The following is an 18,922-nucleotide window of genomic DNA, read 5'->3' as shown; positions in this document are numbered from 1 at the left end:
ATTGTGATTCTAAAAAAAATATTTTTTCGGAATATGTTTGTACTCAAAACTCAATTCAAAAATTATTTTCAAAAACTCATAACCAAACACAAATTTAAAACTCAATTCAAAACTCAAAACCAAACTTTTTCCAAAACTCTATTTTAAAATAAAAAATTAAAACAATATATATATATATTTTTTAAATTATTTTTAGAATTGTGATTTGAGTGTGGAGTCGTATTTTGAGTTATGAGTTTTGAAAAGAAAAAATTTATTTGGTTATAAGCTTTGAAATTTTTCGAATTTATTTTTTTAGGGTAAATATTTTATATTTTAAATATTTTTTATTTATTTTAATGTGCATTATATTTCATACATTTATGTGTTGTATTTTTTAATATTTTAAATATATTTTTTAAATATTAAAAAAAATTTAAAAATTATTTTTTATTTTAAATGTATCATTTTTATTATAAATATTTTTAAATTATTTTATTTTATGGTTGTGTTGGTCAAAGCAAAAGGTTTTCTTGTCTTTTACTTTACGAGAGTGATGTTAGTCTTGAAGAAAGGATTTTTCGTCTTTTTGCAGGCAAAAGTAAGGGTAATATGGTCATTTTATATAAAATATTAACGTCGTTTGTGCAAAATAGACAGAATGGGGGAATCTTGACATTGTCAGATAAAATAGGAGAGGTTACTGTAATTATTCAAACTACAGGAGAGATCTCTGTATTTGTCAGAAACCTCAGGGGAGGTAAATGTAATTTACCCAATAAAATTTTAGTCTTGCAAAAGGGTTTTTTCGTCTTTTACTTTATGAGAGTGATGTTAGTCTTGAAGAAAGGGTTTTTCCGTCTTTTTACAGGCAAAAGTAAGGGTAATATGATCATTTTATATAAAATATTAACGTCGTTTGTGCAAAATAGACAGAATGGGAGAATCTTGACATTATCAGGTAAAGTAGGAGAGGTTACTGTAATTATTCAAACTACAAGAGAGATCTCTGTATTTGTCAGAAACCTCAGGGGAGGTAAATGTAATTTACCCAATAAAATTTTCAATTAAGTTTTAGGGCAACAAAAACAAAAAAATAAAAGAACAAAACAGAAGAGCTCAGAAGCGCCTACTTTCATCTGTAAATCAGATGATTGTGGCAGACCCTACCGCCAACGTTGGGCGCAATTGTCATCATAGCTCTTTGAGTGGAGTGCACCAGCCGGGAATCGAACCCGGGTCTGTACCGTGGCAGGGTACTATTCTACCACTAGACCACTGGTGCTCCTTGTTCTACTCTTTTGTTCCTTTTTTTATTTATTATATTCTTTAATTTATTATGCCTTTCTCTTTCTCATACAGCACACTTTCTACCACTCAAAAAATTGATTGAGAATGTTGCAATAATCTTATTTTCATCAAATGTTAGGATGGGTTTGTTTGTGATTTTTATCATATTTTGAGTCGACTATATAAAATTAACTAATTTTAAAATATGTTCTAACTTGACTTATTTAACTAAATGAATTGGTCTCAAACAAATATTGATGAGCCAATCAAAAGTCAAAGAGGCTGTTTGAAAATTAGTTTTTGTAGTGATTTTTAAATTTTTTTATAAAATGATGTACAAAAATATATAAAAAAAAATAATTTAATAACTTATGGTAATTTTTTGACTAAATATCAAAGTTTGCATATTAGGCATTAGTTTATTTAACAATCCTAAAGTTGTGTTTATTTCATGAATTTAAAAAAAGAAAAAAAACATATTTATATTTTACTAACATTTCATTTATCTTTTTATTTTTCCTTTTCAATTCTCTACCCAAATTCATAAATCAAACACAAATGTCTGACAAATTAGAACTATTGTACTAGCAAAAATGTTTGGAAGCTCTAATTAAAACCACCACTAATGATGTGACAATGGACCCCACCCACTGCCACAATGTATGTTGTGCCTTTCTTTTTTTCAATTTCTATCTTACTAGTGGTGGATTTAGAACACTTTATTTAGAGTTCTAAATCATTACTGTTGTACCAATAACTAGAATTGCAAGGAAACTAATTTGCTAACAAAAATTTTGTACAAAAAAAATTCACAAAAATGACGTGTTAGTTACATTTTAAAAATTATAATCACTTTAATGAGCCCTTTGATTTCAAATGAATGGAGACACATTTAATACCTCATAATTTTGCATGAATATTATGTTTGTATATTATCATTTAAACTGCAAATATGCATTCTACTATAATGAATAAAAAAACCAAAATCCATGTTAGCAATTCCCAGCTTTCCCACTCATGGTAAGATGAATGATGCTTTATAAAACTGGAAATGGAAAACAAGCACAAAATCAATGGGAACTAAAATTTCTTTTGATAAAACCAAAAAGAGAACAGCAGAGTGAGTGAGTATACACTGAAGCACATCCTAATCCCTCTCTTACCGCCCTGATTTTGTTAGTATCCATTGCACCCACAGACAATCACAAAACTGGACATAACTACAACGTCAAAAAAGGAGGAAAAAATGATCGCGGAACACCTCATAGCCAAGCAGCTCCATCCCACTGTATGCACTGCCATGATTCCGCAATATATTTCCTCATCAAAGACTGCCAAACAAGCAAAACCCACAACCCTCACGGCACTCATTTCATTGATAAATGCCAAATAATGGTTGCTTCATCCATTACTTGGCAAAGTAGGTGATGCCTCATTCGGGGTAACTAAGCACATATCCAAAAACTGATAAACATTGCCTACAAGATGTGACCTCTGCAACTTCACAAATTTATTTCTTGACATGCTCAGGGATAAGACGTTGACACAATTCAGGTGATGCACCGGCCAGCTCTGTGATAGATTTGGCATGTGATCAAAACAAGGAAAACAACCATACTCACAAAAAATAAAATGTAACTGATAGTTCTCACCTTGAGGTGTGAAATTCATAACAGGAGGAAGCGGTTGACCGTTTGGCAAGCATGCATTTGGTTCCCTCAAATCATCGAAGAAATGGTGAGCACATGCCTCCAACTGAAAAAGTCAACAGATTTTATTTAAAAGAAAGTTTTTCAGAAATTATTATAATTTGTGAAAACTCGGTTACTGATTAAATTTAGGCCTTGTTTGGCATGATCTAAATAAATCAAAAAGTCACTATCCTATTTAAGTCATATCATTCTATTTAAGTCACATCACCTCTTTAACACATCATTTCAAACCCAATCTATAGCCAACCCATATTTCATAAAAAGTCAAAAAGTGCACTTATTTAGATCATCCCAAACCACCCCTTAGTGTGCCTTGTACATTTAAGTACATGCAAGAAACGTGTTCTACTCGGTTACTGATTAATTCAAGGTTTATAACAATTAGACATCCAATAAATGTAATGAAAGAAAAAAAATTAAATTAATCATGTAGGAACAAATTTCTCTGAGCATTGACCATTTTTGACATTTTGTCCCGTCAAAACTTTACTCACCTTAGATATTAGTTCATTATATTTGAGATTTTTTTACTCTTAGACTGTGTTTGGTTCATAGATTTGGGTAGGGATTTGGAAAGCGAAAAGGATAAGGTGTGTGAGATGTAGTTATCTTTAATTCACATTTCACCTACTGTTTTCATTTCTATTTCCAAGTCCCTACCCTAAATCCATTAACCAAACAAAGCATTAAAGAAACCTTTAATAAACATATTGCGGAAAAACTTTTAGCCTATTGTAGTATCACAGGATTCTACAGTTATAGAGAAAATTACATCTACAAGGCTCCAGCAGCTAAACCAAAACAAGAATGATCAGAAAGTTCCAGAGCTAAGGGTATATACAGCAAAAACACAAGCTACTACTACAAAAACCAAGCATGGTTGTTCAAAATGATTGATCTCAATTTTGAATTTTGATATATAGTAAGTAAAGCTCAAATTTCATACCGCAGTGCAACGTAGATTTGGTGAATACTGGAGCATCCTTGATACAAGATCAACTGCCTCAGGTGGCATTCGCTTGTGAAATACCTACAAGACACAATTTCATTAGGTTTGGCTATAATTAAAGTAATGAGCCCATCATTGATGAAGTTGTGTTAAAAGATACATGATCCTCGAAGATTTTCAAATGAACCTTGTGCCATGGGTGAGCTTTGATCTGTGGAAACTTGAATTCAGTATAGTTCGGATTCATGCACTTAATTTCCTCTCTGGTTGGTGTCCCCAGTATCTAATACCAAACAAACCAGGAAGAAAAAAATACACTAAGAGACGCCTAGATCAAAGATTAGAATACAAAAGTGAAAAAAGTAAAATCATTTGAACCTTGATGATTTCCACCAGCTGATCAACCCCACTTTCCCCTGGAAACAGAGGCTGCACATCATACCACATTCATTAAACATCAGAACCAGCTCAATAGTATCTTCTCAAATAAACATATAATTAAAAAAATATTTAAGCAAGAAAACTACATTGCGAAAATTCCATCAAGGAATGCTTAGTATAATAGATGTCAAAATAGCTATAAGAAATAGAAAAATCAGGAAACTCCAGCACCAACCCAGAAAAATAAATAACTGAAACACTGATATTAAATAAACAACAATTCTTAAAAATGTGTAAGCTCATATAACATAGACATCAATGCTGCCAAGACCCAAACCCAACAAATGTAACAGTTTCAAAATACAAGATGATGAAAATTGAAGAAATCTACAAAACAAAATAAAAGGACAATGCAGAGGTAAAAACATATTAAAGAATTAGATGCAAAAGAGCCCAAGTGAAGGAACATGGTTGCCATCCATCCACATGCATACTTCACATATAAAAGAATAGGAAAAATATCAAATAAATCTAACTTTTCTCATGAAATTTTCATCACGTTGTATTAACACTATGTTGAGAGGGCTGATCCATGTGTTAATAGGATTCCATGAAAATTTCATGGAAAAAGAACCTATTGAGAGTTTTCCCCAACATGTATGAGAATATATAATTAGCAATAATTAATCTGAAATCAATCACATAATCATAATATTTGAAGCAAATACTTTATTTATGGGTGCGGAACAATACAGGTTCCTATGCTGATTTATTGCAAGATGAAGTGGATTTGCCCATGTCAACTCAATAACAGTTCAGTTAGATTCATTGGTAAAAGAAGCTCCAATATACACCCACCTGACCAAGAAGTAGCTCAGCCATAACACAACCAACAGACCACATATCAATTGCAGTTGTGTATTCCGTAGCCCCAAATATCAGTTCCGGAGCCCTATAATACCGTGAACAAATATATGATATGTTGGGCTCACCAGGCACCTGCAATAGGAGAAATAAATCTCTAACATTGCCAGATGATAAAAGCACATCACATTTCCATAAATACAAACATACCAACATCTTTGCACTCCCAAAATCACACAACTTCAGCTGATGAGTATGGGGATTAACCTGCAACATGCGTCAAAACCTCAGCCAAAATTAGTTTGAGAAAATATGAACTTCCTAAAGATGTGTACTAATGCTCCATAAAAAGAAAAAAGAAAGCAATAACAGTTAAGACATAAAAAACATATCATTTTTTGCGCGCACACAAAAAAAGAGCAAACAAAAACGTGTCCAGCACACTAACCCATAAAGACACGAATATAGATACACACTGTCCAATAAAGTTCCACTTTCTCTTGCTTTTCTTTTCAAGATGACGTTTTAAAAATTCCTATCACATTTTGAGAGATAAGTTCATAGGCAAAAGACCTTAGGGAGACATAAAACATTTTCAGAAAACAAACTATAAGTCATAATTTTCTACTAAAACGAGCGACAAGAATTTTTTCGTTCTCAATAATTAATACAATGCATTATAAAAGTTTAATGCAATACAACACATGTGCATGGAGTGTCAGCACCACTGATACACTAATATTCTTATACTAACCCTTCACAAATGTATCCTCTCTCATTGTCATACAGCTAAGGTTATGTTTTGCGTACACATAAGAATCACAGATTTATGACTTTCCATCTTTCATATCTGACATGGTAAGGCATCAGTTCCTTAAACCATTTGATTATCAGAAATGCTATGTACTCAGAAAAGTGCCCAAAATTTTAACCTACATTGTAGATTGACACTTGGTGTGGCACGGGCCACACCTAGAATAAATCTGATTCACATTTCAAATTCTGGCAACTTTCCTAAGTACTTTTCTGGGTATGTAGCACTGTTGTTTGGTCACAGTTTCAAGTTCCCCACGTAAATCGTTTACTATCATCCAGACCCTTGTCAGTGGTCAAGGTCAAATATGGAAATTGCATCTCAATATTTAAAATAACTTCAGCAACACATCACATAGAAAAACGTTGAAAGACATGTGGATTTAAATCTGGTACATAAAGGTCACCTATTCTTTGATGGGATATAATTTAAACACTGTGAAATAAATAAAGCAAAAGCAGTAAACAAATTATGTCAATCACAGCATGCAGTTCAAAATTCATATTCCATAATCATGCTAGAAGTTTCGAATCACAAACAAGAGTGTCAAAGAAAATATAATGACTTATTAAAATAACCCTTTATATTAGTATTTATTGCAATACAAAGAAAATAAATCTTACCAATAGATTTTGTGGCTTAATATCACGATGACATACACCGATAACATTGTGTATGTAATTAAGAGCACGGCAAATCTACAAAAAATTACATAGATTATAAGTTAACCAAGACCTAGAAAAAAACACAGCAAGAATTAAGAAAACAAAATCTATTTCTATGCTATGCACCAGAGTATGAGAAACCAAATGAAACAACATGAATACAAGCATGGTTTCAAATTTCACCTGGTATGTATAGAGTTGTACATAAATGATGGGCACATGTTGGCTCAACCTGCTATAATGCCTTGAGACCCGGTAGACGGTTTCAGATACATACTCTAAAACAAGATTAAGGTACACCTCATCTTTTTCGGTAGTTGAAAAGAAACAGTGCTTTATTTGAACAACATTAGGATGGTCCAGCAAGCGCATAATCTGGAGCTCTCTATTCTTGTATCTCTTATCCTGCAACACCTTCTTTATCGCAACAGCTTCACCAGTTTCCAGGCACTTGGCCTAAAATAAACACATAGTAAATGCAAAAGGAAACATCATCAATATCTAATAAATGAAAAGAGGTTTTGGCCACGACCTCAATTTTTTTAAGTAAACACATGCTAGCCAATTATTAATACCTGAAAGACAACACCAAATGAACCAGTGCCAACCACACGCTCTGCCATGTATGAGATTGTCTGGGACAAAAGTAACAAAAATAAGTTTAAAAAAGGAAAGAAAAAAAGTTTTAATCAATTGCCTAACTGAACCTAGTTTATCAGGGAACAATCAGTTAAGGACATCCCTTTCCTTTTTCAAATTTTTCCCCCCTCTTGGGGTTTTTGGAAGCAAGACCAATCCCCTCTAGATAAATGAGGCACTCTGCATGCTTGCCATATCAACAGTTATATTGGGTAGGAGTTGAACCTAGGACCTCTAACTAAGGCCTCGTTTGGGAACAGGCTAATTTAGTAACTTTTCAGCTATTTTGCTAAAATATGAGCTAAAAAAAACTAGTATGCTTGGGATGACTTTTTGGCTTTTTACGAAAAGATGTGCAAAAAGTAGAGAGAAAAAAAAATCTTTGACTTTTTGGTGTGGGTTGTTGGCTTTTTGGCTAATTTAATAACTTGTTGGCTTTTTGACTAAAAATAAGAGTTCCCAAACGAGGCCTTAATTACAATGTTTCACACCAACCCAGCCACGGGGTATTCTAGATCCAAGCAAAAAGTTATTGAACTAGGTTGGAAGTACGGAAAGATAAATTGACTTATTAGTATTCATCAGGTTCAGGTGCCAGCTAGCAGAATTGGTATAATCTTTTGGGAGTCATACAAGGTCTAGTTGGCAAAATCTTTCAATAGTCATTCAAGGTCTAGTTGGTAAAGTCTTTTGGGAGTAGTACTAGCGACCTGTGATTAAATCCTACCTTCATTAAAGTTGGACTTGTTATGGGTAGGGGGAGGACTACAGCCGGCAATGTAGCCATATACCATTGGACTAATAGTCTAATACTAACAATAATGATAACAATTATATTACTACTAATTTTGTACTTAAATTTCAAATTAGCTGCAATTAATAACAACTGGTCCCCAGCACCATCAACAATGAAAAATAAATTTGAGGGGAAAAAAAAAAAACAAACACAAGGCATTAGAAAATGAAAAACCAAAAGTCGACAAGCACAACTAGGAAAAGCAACAGCATACTGGAACAGAAAAGAAAACAAATCACCTGTTTCGGTTGTCCATTTCGACCACTCACTGTAGTGGAAATTATCTGACCTGTTTCTGGTCCATTTCCATTGACAAAAGTGCCTTCCATATCCTGCATGAAGCAAAAGATCAGTGATATAATATCTGTCATGTCAAGCTTTCAATAAATAAAGATGTGATAAACTTTTGGCAATATTAACAATGAAATTTTACTTTATCATCATGGTTCTCGTCTCTGATTTTCATTTCATGCATCTCTTTGGGAAGTTCATCATAACCAGATTTTTCAGCTCTACCAATAGAAGATGCATGGGACGAGCTTGCAGCAGTTTCCCTAGATGTGGAAGCCTTATTTTGCTCTACTTCAACGGCACATCTCTCAAAGGATTGTGATTCAACAGTAACCTTCCGATCTACTTCTTGGTCAACCTTCACCCTCTTTATGCTAGAATCCCCAACCTAGAACATAAATTGCAATTTTATACATGTAAAAAGGTGAAGAATGCATTGATGAACAAATTAAGCACACGTCACTTTGCCTCCGTGCAATTGTTAGTATACAGCTCAATGGTCATTTCATTTATCACACTAGAACATAGACCACCAAATCAAACTAAGTGCTTGTTTGGCATATTCTATAAAAGACAAAAAACCAAAAAGTTAATAAAAAAGCCAAAAAGTTATCACTATTCACCAAAAAAATATATATAAAAACAATAAATTTATACAAGAAAAAAGTACAAGCCAACTATGGCCATTGTAGTGATGGTACATTGTAAAGTGATGGTACAAATTTACACAGGCGGTGCACAAAATATTTACACAGGATGGTGCTGTTTGGCCCATGGGGGCCCATCACAATGATGGATCTAGGAGGGGGCCAGGGGGGGCGGCCGCACCCCCAAAAATTTTAAAAATATCATATATTATATTAAAAATTTTAAAATAACTTAAAATTATAGGAGTTCACACCCCCAAATTTTTTGTAGATAATTTCAAAATTATATAGAGTAGCTCTCCCAATTTTTTAAGTTACAGAGTAGCCCCCCCAAGACATAATCCTGGATCCGTCTTTGGCCCATCACGGGTCCCGTTTTGATAATCTGAACCGTTTAATGTGTAGAACTAGTCGAGTACTATATGCTTGTAAAAAATCGTATTAATCGAATATCAATAGTTATATGATCAAATCAATTTTGTATAATAAAAAATAGACAGTGAACAAATTAACGGTTGACAAAAAACTGATCCGATGAGATAGCTATCGATATCCGATCAACTTGATTTTTTACAAGCATATAGTACTCGACAAGTTCTACACATTAAACGGTTCGGATTATCAAAATGGGACCCGTGATGGGGCCTCACAGGTCGAACACTACCGTCCAATCCACCACACAACTTCAAAGCAACGTAGCTAATTGGCTTCCTAAACAATCATTGTCAGTACACGCATAGGGGGCATTAGTAGTAATCCGATAATTTTGCTATTTTATACAATATTTTAATACACATTTTTTCGTAAAAAATCAAAAAGTTATCCCAAAAAATCATCTTTTTTTCCTCTACTTTTTTATCCAAAAAGTCAAAAAGTGCACTTATATAGTTCATCCCAAACAACTCCTAAGTCCTTTCCCCAATCAAGTGGGGTCAGTTTTATAAATCCTTTTTTCCAATTCTACTTTGCCAATCGGTATATGCTCAGTTAAATTAAATAAATCCATATCCTTTTTTATTATTGCATTCCATGCTAGTTTAGGTATTCCCCCTCCCCATAACATTCACATTCATTGTTTGAGTGCTTCTAACTCCACACATGCAGTGTGCATTGCATATCCATCCATTGGTCGTTGAGCAATGGAGCCACGAGGAGCAAAGATCGAAATGCGGAGTTCATGGAGCACTAGGTAATCAAGAGTTTCTACCGACTTAGAGCCACGAGAAATAGAGCACAAGCTAAGAGCTTGACTAGAGACTGCTAGAGTGAAGTTAAACAAGATGGATTGTAAGTACTCTCATCTTAATAATTCACAAACCAAGTTAAAAGGATTTAAAATCGAATTTTTAATTTCTTAATCTTCCTAGTAGTTTGGCCAATTCACCCCCTCTAGGCACAAACAGTCATGCTCCACTATTAAGGAACAAATCCTCATGAAGACTAGGTTACAACTTGTACCCAACAATCATTTCTACAAGTTTAGGTTTACCAACAGATTGCACATTAAACTTCCTTGTCCTAATACTTCGTTACATGGCTGCATCGAGATGAGTTTATGTGCTCATGCTCAATTCAACCCTCTATGTCAACTAAAATTATCAGTTCACCCTAAGCAACAAAGAATTTTTAAGAGATATTAATATTTAGCCATGCTCTAATTTGACTTGACAAAGTGATGAATATGACACCTGGCACATCCCCCAATCTATCAACTTGACATACCCCAATCTATCTAATACACTTGTAATCTGATAAAACCCACCCGATACTCATGTCATAACCCAATGAAGATAACATGATCTATGAGAAATGAATAATGAATAATAATAAAAATAATAATATAAAGTAAGATATCAAAATGTGCTGACTACAAATAAGAAAACAACCACAGAGTGATCTCAAAGTAATATGCCACTTTTACATATAAATGCAACACAAAATAATTCAAACCTACATACGGCATTTCAAAGAGGATTAGATCATTTTTCATGCCCACACAAAATATAATGATCACAATGGGCAAGATCTTCGTCAATCATTATGCCTTAAAGGGCTCCACAGACTCTTTCAGACGGAACATTCCTTCCATGGAGAACAAGAACAAACTCATTGAGAGAATTGCAAATCTTAAGCTTGCTCAGGATGCTAACCTCTATACCAAGTCTAAGAAATCTAGTTGTATACCTTCTATGAATAATAAGTGTTGTCCTCTAACTTTGTATGTTGTTTGTCTTTTGGCCTAGCTCTTGAGTTGTGAGAGTTTGTTTTATCGTGAGAGTTTATTTTATCACTAGGTCTTTGAATGCGTTGTTTTGATGGCTTGCTCAACTATCTTTATTGTCCCCTATGGGGGTGTATTGAGCCTCATTTTAATAAAATAAAATAAAAATAAAAATTATAAAAAAATATTTGATCACAATGAACACTAAAAAAATGATGAGTAGCATTATTGCACCCTTCTTTTTTAGCTTCACCCACCCAAACTCCTTTCAAACTGACATCCAATCACCATGTGGAACACATTATGTGATCCTTTATATAAACTATTCAGATTTTTTTGTTTTAATAAATACTCAAAATTCAGAAATTTAGACCACAAAACTTTGTATATCCTACAATAACCCATAAAGCCAAACAAAAATCATATACAAGCAGAAACCTAGATGCTATAAATATATACATGTGTTTCTAGCCTTGAGTTCTAAAAAAACTCGAAAATGTATTTCCAGAAAACACCCTATTCAGACCCAAAACTAATGGGAACAGGGTCAAACAAATTAAAAAGGAAAAATAACCTAACACAAAAAAAAAAAAAAAAACCCATTGAATCACAAACATTTTGGATCGTGAAGTGAGAAAAGAAAGGAAATGATTGTGGTTTCTCACCTTCATGTTTGGATAGTTTAGGTATTATAAGTTTTTTTTGTAAAAAGTAATTTTGGTTTCTCATCAAATTTCACCACTTCGGTTTTGAGAGATTTGCCTTTCTCACCATTTCTCTCCTTTTCTCACCAAAACCCCCCAATCCAAACGGAGTGGACAAGAACAGGAAGAAAAAAAAAGGGGGAAACAATCAATAATTACGCAACATAAAAATCTGGTAGACAGATCAAAAGGTGGACCAAATAATAACAAAAATGTGTGTATATGCTGTATAAAAACAGATAATTCATATACAAAAATGCATATACCTATATAATGAAAATATCGCTCAATTTCATAATACAAGAAAATGCAGGGGGGAAAAAATCTTAACATCTATCTGTATCAACTTAGGTGAATTTATCAATCAATTCCCTGAAACAACCACAACCCAAATCACAAGATTCAAAATTTTCCTTTCCTTTCTTTGATTTCATTTTCCTTTGTTTTATTTACACATTTGCATCCATATATATGCATTTTGTACACACACATATCTTATATATATATATATATAGAGAGAGAGAGAGAGAGAGAATTACAGGATCGGAAACAGAGGAGCGGCCGGAAGCGATGCTCTTGAGGCGACGCATGACATTCATTATGGTTTCTGAAACGAAACCCTAATTTTGTCTCTCTCCCTAAATTTCTTGATCAAGAGAAGAGAGAGAGAAAGAGAAAGCTATGGCTCTCCAATCTCCCTCCTCTGCTGCATTCAACCGAGAGAGGAATCTGCGAAAAAGACACCAATCCACCAACACCACCACCAGCTCCCCTCTCTCTCTCTCTCTCTCTCTCTCTCTCTCTTGTTTTTGCGATTTTTCTACGGTCAAAGTCGTTATCAAAGCCAATCATTCCAACCTAATTCCTACTTCAGTCAAACTTCGATTTTTGACCGTCGATTTATCATCCCTAAGTGATCCGACGGTTAATTTATTTTTTAGCTTGAGCTTCTGTCAGGTGTTGGAGGAGATTGAATTTTGGATTTCGTTTCTCTTTAGCTTATCATTTTAATATGGGAGTGTGTAGTTTAAAACTAATATTGATGGTAAGAACTGTGTAATTTTTTAATTTTGTTGAGTTAAATATTTATATAAAAGATTAAAATAAGTATATGTTTGAATGATATTTGTTTAAAAAAATTAGAAAATAAATATAATTTTGAAAATAAATATTTATTTATATAATATAAATTTAATTCAAATATATAGTTATTCGTATTCGATTATCTTTTTTTTTTTGTATGAATATTCTACTCAATGAATCTTAAGATGTCGAAATAAAATATATGATCTCTACAAACCCTTCAAGTTCTTTTATATTAAGATGTAAGCACAACAAAAAAAAAAACCTTAGCTATTAAGCCTCCGTTTGGGAAGTGGGTTGATTTTTTGATTTTTTGGCTTTTTTAGCTATTTTAACCTGGGTTAAAAAGTTTGGTTTGAGAAGGGCTTTTTGGCTTTTTTACTTTTTTGACTTTTTTTGTGAAAGAATAATGTAATGATTATGAATTTGATGTGATATTTTATTTTTTTGGCTAAAATAACCTATTTTGTTTTTTATGACTAAAATAGTCAAAAAAGCCCCGTTTAGCTCTTGCCAAACGGAGTCGTTTGGTTTTCATTTTGGGACTAAAAAATACAAAAAGACAAAATAAATTATATAAATTAATAAGATAAAATGTCGCATTCAAACTATAATCATTACACTTTTTCTTTCACAAAAATTTAAAAAGTCCAAAAATAAAAATCAAATGAGGCTAAAAAAATCAGGTTAAAAAAGTTCTAACACAAAAAAGTTGGTTACCATAACCAATATCAAACGGAGTTTAAATTTTTTTTAGTGTTCCAAAAATGCCCTTGGATTTATTAGAGATACATATGGTGGAATACTAAGAAATTATGTACAAATATGATTTCATTTGTAATTAGTTAAAAAACTAGTTTAACACTAGTCATGGAGTCAATAAATTAAGTGAGAGTGACACTTAAGAATTACAATTTTTTATTCAAAAAAATTAGATTAACATTAAGATAATAATCACTTTGCTTGTTTTTAATTTTTTAAAAATATTTTTCAAAAAATTTTACTTTATTGTTTTTCGTATTTTTTTATTTTTACTAAATTTTTTTAATATTTTAAGCAATTTTTTTAATTTTTAGACACACCTAACATAAATACATATAAAAAGTATAATTTTTGTGAAAAATCTTTTAAAAATTCACTAAATATACAAAAAAATACGAGAATTCAGTATATTTTTGTATTTTTATGTATTTATTAAAATTTTAAAATCTTTTTTACAAATTTTTTACCTTTTAGTACATTTAAGTAATGTGCATCTAAAAAAATAAAAAAATGCTTAAAATTTTAAAAATATTCACTAAAAACAAAAAAAAAAAACACGAAAAATAAAAAAACTCAGTTTTTAAAAAATTTAATCCAAAAAACTCAAACCAAACACACATAATAATTTTATGAGCTAAATTTAAACATAAAAAATTACATATTCGTTATTAATAGGAACAAATCAAAATTCTATAATAGTGTGGAATAGCTCGATGCAGAATAGTGATTTAAGTTTACAATTTTAGCACAAAAAATTATAGATCAAAATTCTTAATTTTAGAAAATAAAAATATATCATTTATAGCCTAGATTATTATAAAAACTATTCAGTGTGTTTGGTTTGAGTTTTCCGGATTAAGTTTTTTTAAAATTGAATTTTTTGATTTTCGTATTTTTTTATTTTTAGTGAATGTTTTTAAAATTTTAAATATTTTTTAATTTTTTAGATGTACCTTACTTAGATGTATCTAAAAAGTAAAAAAAAAATGTGAAAAAATATTTTTAAAAATTAAGAAATACATAAAAATATAAAAAATGTACTGAATTCTTATATTTTTTTTGTATTTATGATATTTAGTGAATTTTTAAAAGATTTTTTTAATATTTTTTTTACTTTTTAGGTGTATTTATGTTAAGTGTGTCTAAAAAGTAAAAAAAATTGCATAAAATATTAAAACAATTCAGTAAAAATAAAAAAACACGAAAAATAAGAAAATAGAATTTTCTGAAAACTGTTTTTAGAAAAATGGAACCAAACATAGTGATTAATTTTTATTTGGAAAAAAAATATTAAAGAGATGACATTGCTTATAAATGATGTGTTTTAAATGAAAATTACAGTCTTAGAGTACTATATGGCGTTACTTACATGATGCTTAAAATATGAAAAATCACAAATCATACTAAGCAGTCTATCAACTACTTGAAAATAATGAGTTTATTATTTTGCTATAAGATTTTTTGCTATACTATTGATTTAAACTATTACATAAATAATACCATATAGTACTCCCAAAGTATTAAATAATTACTTATTGTGAACAATATAATAAATTCTTAACTAAAGCACATGATAAGAAAAATAGAAAATACATTTTGTATATGAAAAAAAAAAAAAAAAAAAAAAAAGAGGAGGGGCACTTGACCCCCGGCCATGCTTTGCCACTGCCTTTGTTTAACACAATTATGATTTTTTTTTATAAAAATTAAAATAAGATTAAGGACTTGTTTGGGAAAATAGATTTTTAACTCAAAAAAATAAAAAAATAAAAAGTTATTATAAGTTGTCAAATTATCATTTTTATTTTTCTACAATTTTTTTCTCAAAAAATTAAAAAAATCACTAAAAAAAAAAAAAGTCAATTCCCAAACATTTTCTAACAAAATTTTACTATTTTGAATTTTTTATATGTGACAAAAAGTAAAAGGATTTTTTGGCTTGAGAAAAGTGGTAAATTAGATTAGAAACTACTGCCAAAAAAACCCCATATACAACTTTTTAGACGTTTAATTAATTTTTTATATATATATATATATATATATTTATTTATTTATTTATTTAGATAATAGTGGTTGGATATATGCGTTGCACATGATACGTGATTTTTTTTATCAATTATTAGTACTGTAATTATGTGTATATTTTAAATTGGTATATGATATATATACAAAGCATGGAGACTTGTATGAGTAAATTGATTTGTATCCAAAATATAACTAAGTAATAAATGAATACATACTCGGTTGAAGAATTTAAATGATAAATGAGAAATTTTATAAATATAAACATTAATTTGTAGCTAGACTATCACAATTTTATCTTAAACAATAAACATATAATTTAAATATATAGTATTACACAAATATTTTTCTATCAACCTCCTACTTCAATTTTTCACAATCCGTATCTGTAATACAATTGAAAGTATGAAATTAATTACACAATTACACAATTTTATTTAATAGTTCATCTAATAATATAAATTCATCGAACCCACTATTGCATGTTATTTGCATACTATTGGTGTAAGAATTCATTAATATCAATATATAATATATTTTTATACACTAAGAGTTATTAGTCTTGTTTTCTATGCCACAAATATCTTGTATGATGAAAAATACAACATTAGTCATTAGTATATTTTTGATTAAGGCCGAAATATACATCATTGAGGCCGTTAATTAGAATCTCTTAACTTCACTTGCTGGTCAAACTGTATATTTTATGTATGTTGAGTGTCAATCAGGTTGTACATCGTCGGAGCATAAAATGAGCAAAAAGACAGAATTTGGGGTAGAGTTGACTTTTTCGCACGTGCGTTGACTTTTTCTTGGAAAGTCAAACCGACGTTTTAAACCTGTTTGGACGAGATTGGAAGTATAAAAAGGCAAGTAAAAGGCTGGATTAGGGTTTTGAAATTGTTTTGACCTAAAGAGAGAGGCTAGGGTTTGCAAAAAGAGGAAGAAACATGAAGCTTCAAAGATGTCTCCCATGGTTGTTCCTTCTCCTTCTACCTCCTTCCACTCCTCAATGAGTAGCTAGTCTTCTTTTCTAGGGTTTTGATGAAACCCTAGCCATGTAATTATGTAGTTTTCTTTTTTTGATTTTATATTATGTAAAGGTTTGAACCATTGTATGGTGTTTTAGAAATTCTTTATATATAATTTTCATTATCTTTTCAAATATTTGACTTTCTGTGATTGTTGAATATTATCCATACATGAGTTTTCTATTCTTTCACATTCAAGGTATGGGACGAACCATGCTACGAGGAACGAGTCTTATCACTACCCTAGTTTAGAGTGAACGATTCGTATTACTTGAGATGGTTCGTGCTCGTACATTGAATGTGATGATCTTCTTGTTAAATGCTTTGAGCTTGTAGTTGTGAAGCATTAATTCGTTCAAACCATAGCATAATTAATTTCAATTGGAAACCCTAATTATGTGGTTAGTGGTGAATTCTCTACCCTAGGATTTTTCCCCAATTTAGTAAATCCAATTTCATTTATTATTGATAATTTAATTCCTTAGTTTAATTTATTTGTTATTAAATTAGGTTATGATCATTCAATCTTTTTATCAAAATTAATTTAGGAATTTAACAATTAAATTAGTTTAATTTCACAATAGTCCCTGTGGATCGATACCTGGACTTGCCATTATTCTGATAGAATTTGGTATAGTTTAGTATTTAATTTTGGTGTGTTCAACGACCCATCAAATTTTGGCGCCGTTGCCGGGGACTTCTGGCGAAATTAGTTAATTTAAAGTTACATTCTTATTTTAATTTTTAGTTTAGGATTTTATGCTTTTGGTGTTGCTAAGTGTGCAGAGCGTTTGAAATTGGAGCTATCACTGAAATGCAAACGGAGCGCAGCCACGCTTTAAAAAAAAAAAAAAAAAACCCGCAGCGCTAAAGTGAGTAAACAGAAGCAAACACTTACAAGCAAAGCACCAAAGTGCTAAAACGGAAGTCAAAGCTCAAACAGAGATTGAAGATAACGTCTACACGTCAACCATCTGCAAGACGAGTAAAGCGTTTTCGTTAAACCGCTGTGAGTATTTCTTCCTTTGGTATTTTGCATTCATACTTAGTGCACAGAGTCGGAACTTGTTGTGTGTGTTTGGGTAGTGTATGGACGGGCGTTGTTCTTGTCGCCTTGAATTATGGAGTTTAGACCTTGAACTAGAAAGGACCCTTAGGAGACTTAGGACCTTTGCCCGTATTCCTAGGCTTGAATATTCATACATTGAGCCATTAGAGATGGCAGATCCTAATGTCCCGGATGTGCCCAACCGGACACTTAAGGATTATTTTACACCTACTGCATATACATCACCATCATGCATCCAATTGCCCAACACCACTGCTGCTCATTATGAGATTAAGTCCAGCACCATACAAATGCTCTCATCATTTCATGGACTAACTCATGATGACCCTTATAAGCATTTGAATGAATTTCTGGAAATTTGCTCGACAGTAAGGATCCAGAATTTCACAAATGAGGCCTTAATGTTGCGATTGTTTCCATTCTCGTTAAAGGATAAAGTCAAACACTGGCTAAATTCTTTACCTGCTAATTCAATCACAACTTGGGACCAATTACAGCAACGGTTCTTGGAGAAGTATTTTTCCATAGGTAAAACCAACCAACTTAGGCGAGCCATCACAAACTTTGCTCAAATGGATGGCGAGCAATTCCATAAGACTTGGGAAAGACTTCGAGACCTTCTCCAACAGTGTCCCCACCACCAAGTGCCTAATTGGCAACTTGTTCAAACATTTTATTATGGCTTAACTGAGCCATACCGCCAAATGGTGGATTCGTCCTGTGGTGGGACATTTATGTCTAAAAATGATGCCGAGGCATGGCAATTGTTTGAGAACCTAAGTGATAATTCCCTTCACCATGCCTCCGCAGCCCAGCAAGTCCGGCAACCCATAGTTGGAGTCCTGAAAAGAGGGGGCATTTATGAGGTCGGGCAAAACCTAGAGTTAGCCCAACAAGTAGAGGCATTGTCCCGTAAGATGGACCAATTATTAGCTACGGGACATGCTCCTACCCAACATGATCAGCCTCAATTTCACGAGGCATGTGTTATTTGTGCGAGCCT

General features: G+C 31.9%; 1 protein-coding gene and 2 non-coding genes across 4 annotated transcripts; all 3 read right to left on the bottom strand.

The window, feature by feature from the left end:
• Positions 1 to 1,094: 1,094 nt before the first annotated feature.
• LOC114271669 (small nucleolar RNA snoR114) lies at positions 1,095 to 1,182 on the bottom strand. The gene has a single exon (XR_003632390.1). It is a non-coding gene; the product is annotated as a small nucleolar RNA snoR114 (small nucleolar RNA).
• Positions 1,183 to 1,193: 11 nt separating this feature from the next.
• On the bottom strand, positions 1,194 to 1,264 carry TRNAG-GCC (transfer RNA glycine (anticodon GCC)). The gene has a single exon. It is a non-coding gene; the product is annotated as a tRNA-Gly (tRNA).
• Positions 1,265 to 2,339: 1,075 nt separating this feature from the next.
• LOC114271629 (shaggy-related protein kinase epsilon) lies at positions 2,340 to 12,931 on the bottom strand. Of its 2 annotated transcripts, none has more exons than XM_028213238.2 (13): positions 12,492 to 12,931; positions 8,523 to 8,768; positions 8,329 to 8,421; positions 7,230 to 7,289; positions 6,838 to 7,110; positions 6,613 to 6,687; positions 5,386 to 5,442; positions 5,170 to 5,310; positions 4,309 to 4,359; positions 4,091 to 4,213; positions 3,928 to 4,011; positions 2,922 to 3,024; positions 2,340 to 2,841 (listed from the first exon to the last, which is right to left on the bottom strand). In XM_028213238.2, exons 1-13 carry the CDS (start codon positions 12,549 to 12,551, stop codon positions 2,780 to 2,782), a joined length of 1,428 nt encoding a protein of 475 aa, XP_028069039.1. In that variant the 5' UTR covers positions 12,552 to 12,931; the 3' UTR covers positions 2,340 to 2,779. The 2 variants fall into 2 exon arrangements, with proteins under 2 accessions (XP_028069039.1, XP_028069040.1); XM_028213239.2 differs by having other exon boundaries at positions 4,118 to 4,213; positions 12,492 to 12,789.
• Positions 12,932 to 18,922: the final 5,991 nt, after the last annotated feature.

Source organism: Camellia sinensis, chromosome 2 (genome assembly GCF_055761805.1).
Source record: "Camellia sinensis isolate YWXY chromosome 2, ASM5576180v1, whole genome shotgun sequence".
In the NCBI taxonomy this organism is placed as follows: domain Eukaryota; kingdom Viridiplantae; phylum Streptophyta; class Magnoliopsida; order Ericales; family Theaceae; genus Camellia; species Camellia sinensis.
Note: the sequence above shows the minus strand (reverse complement) of the source record. Positions and strands in the feature narration are given on the sequence as shown.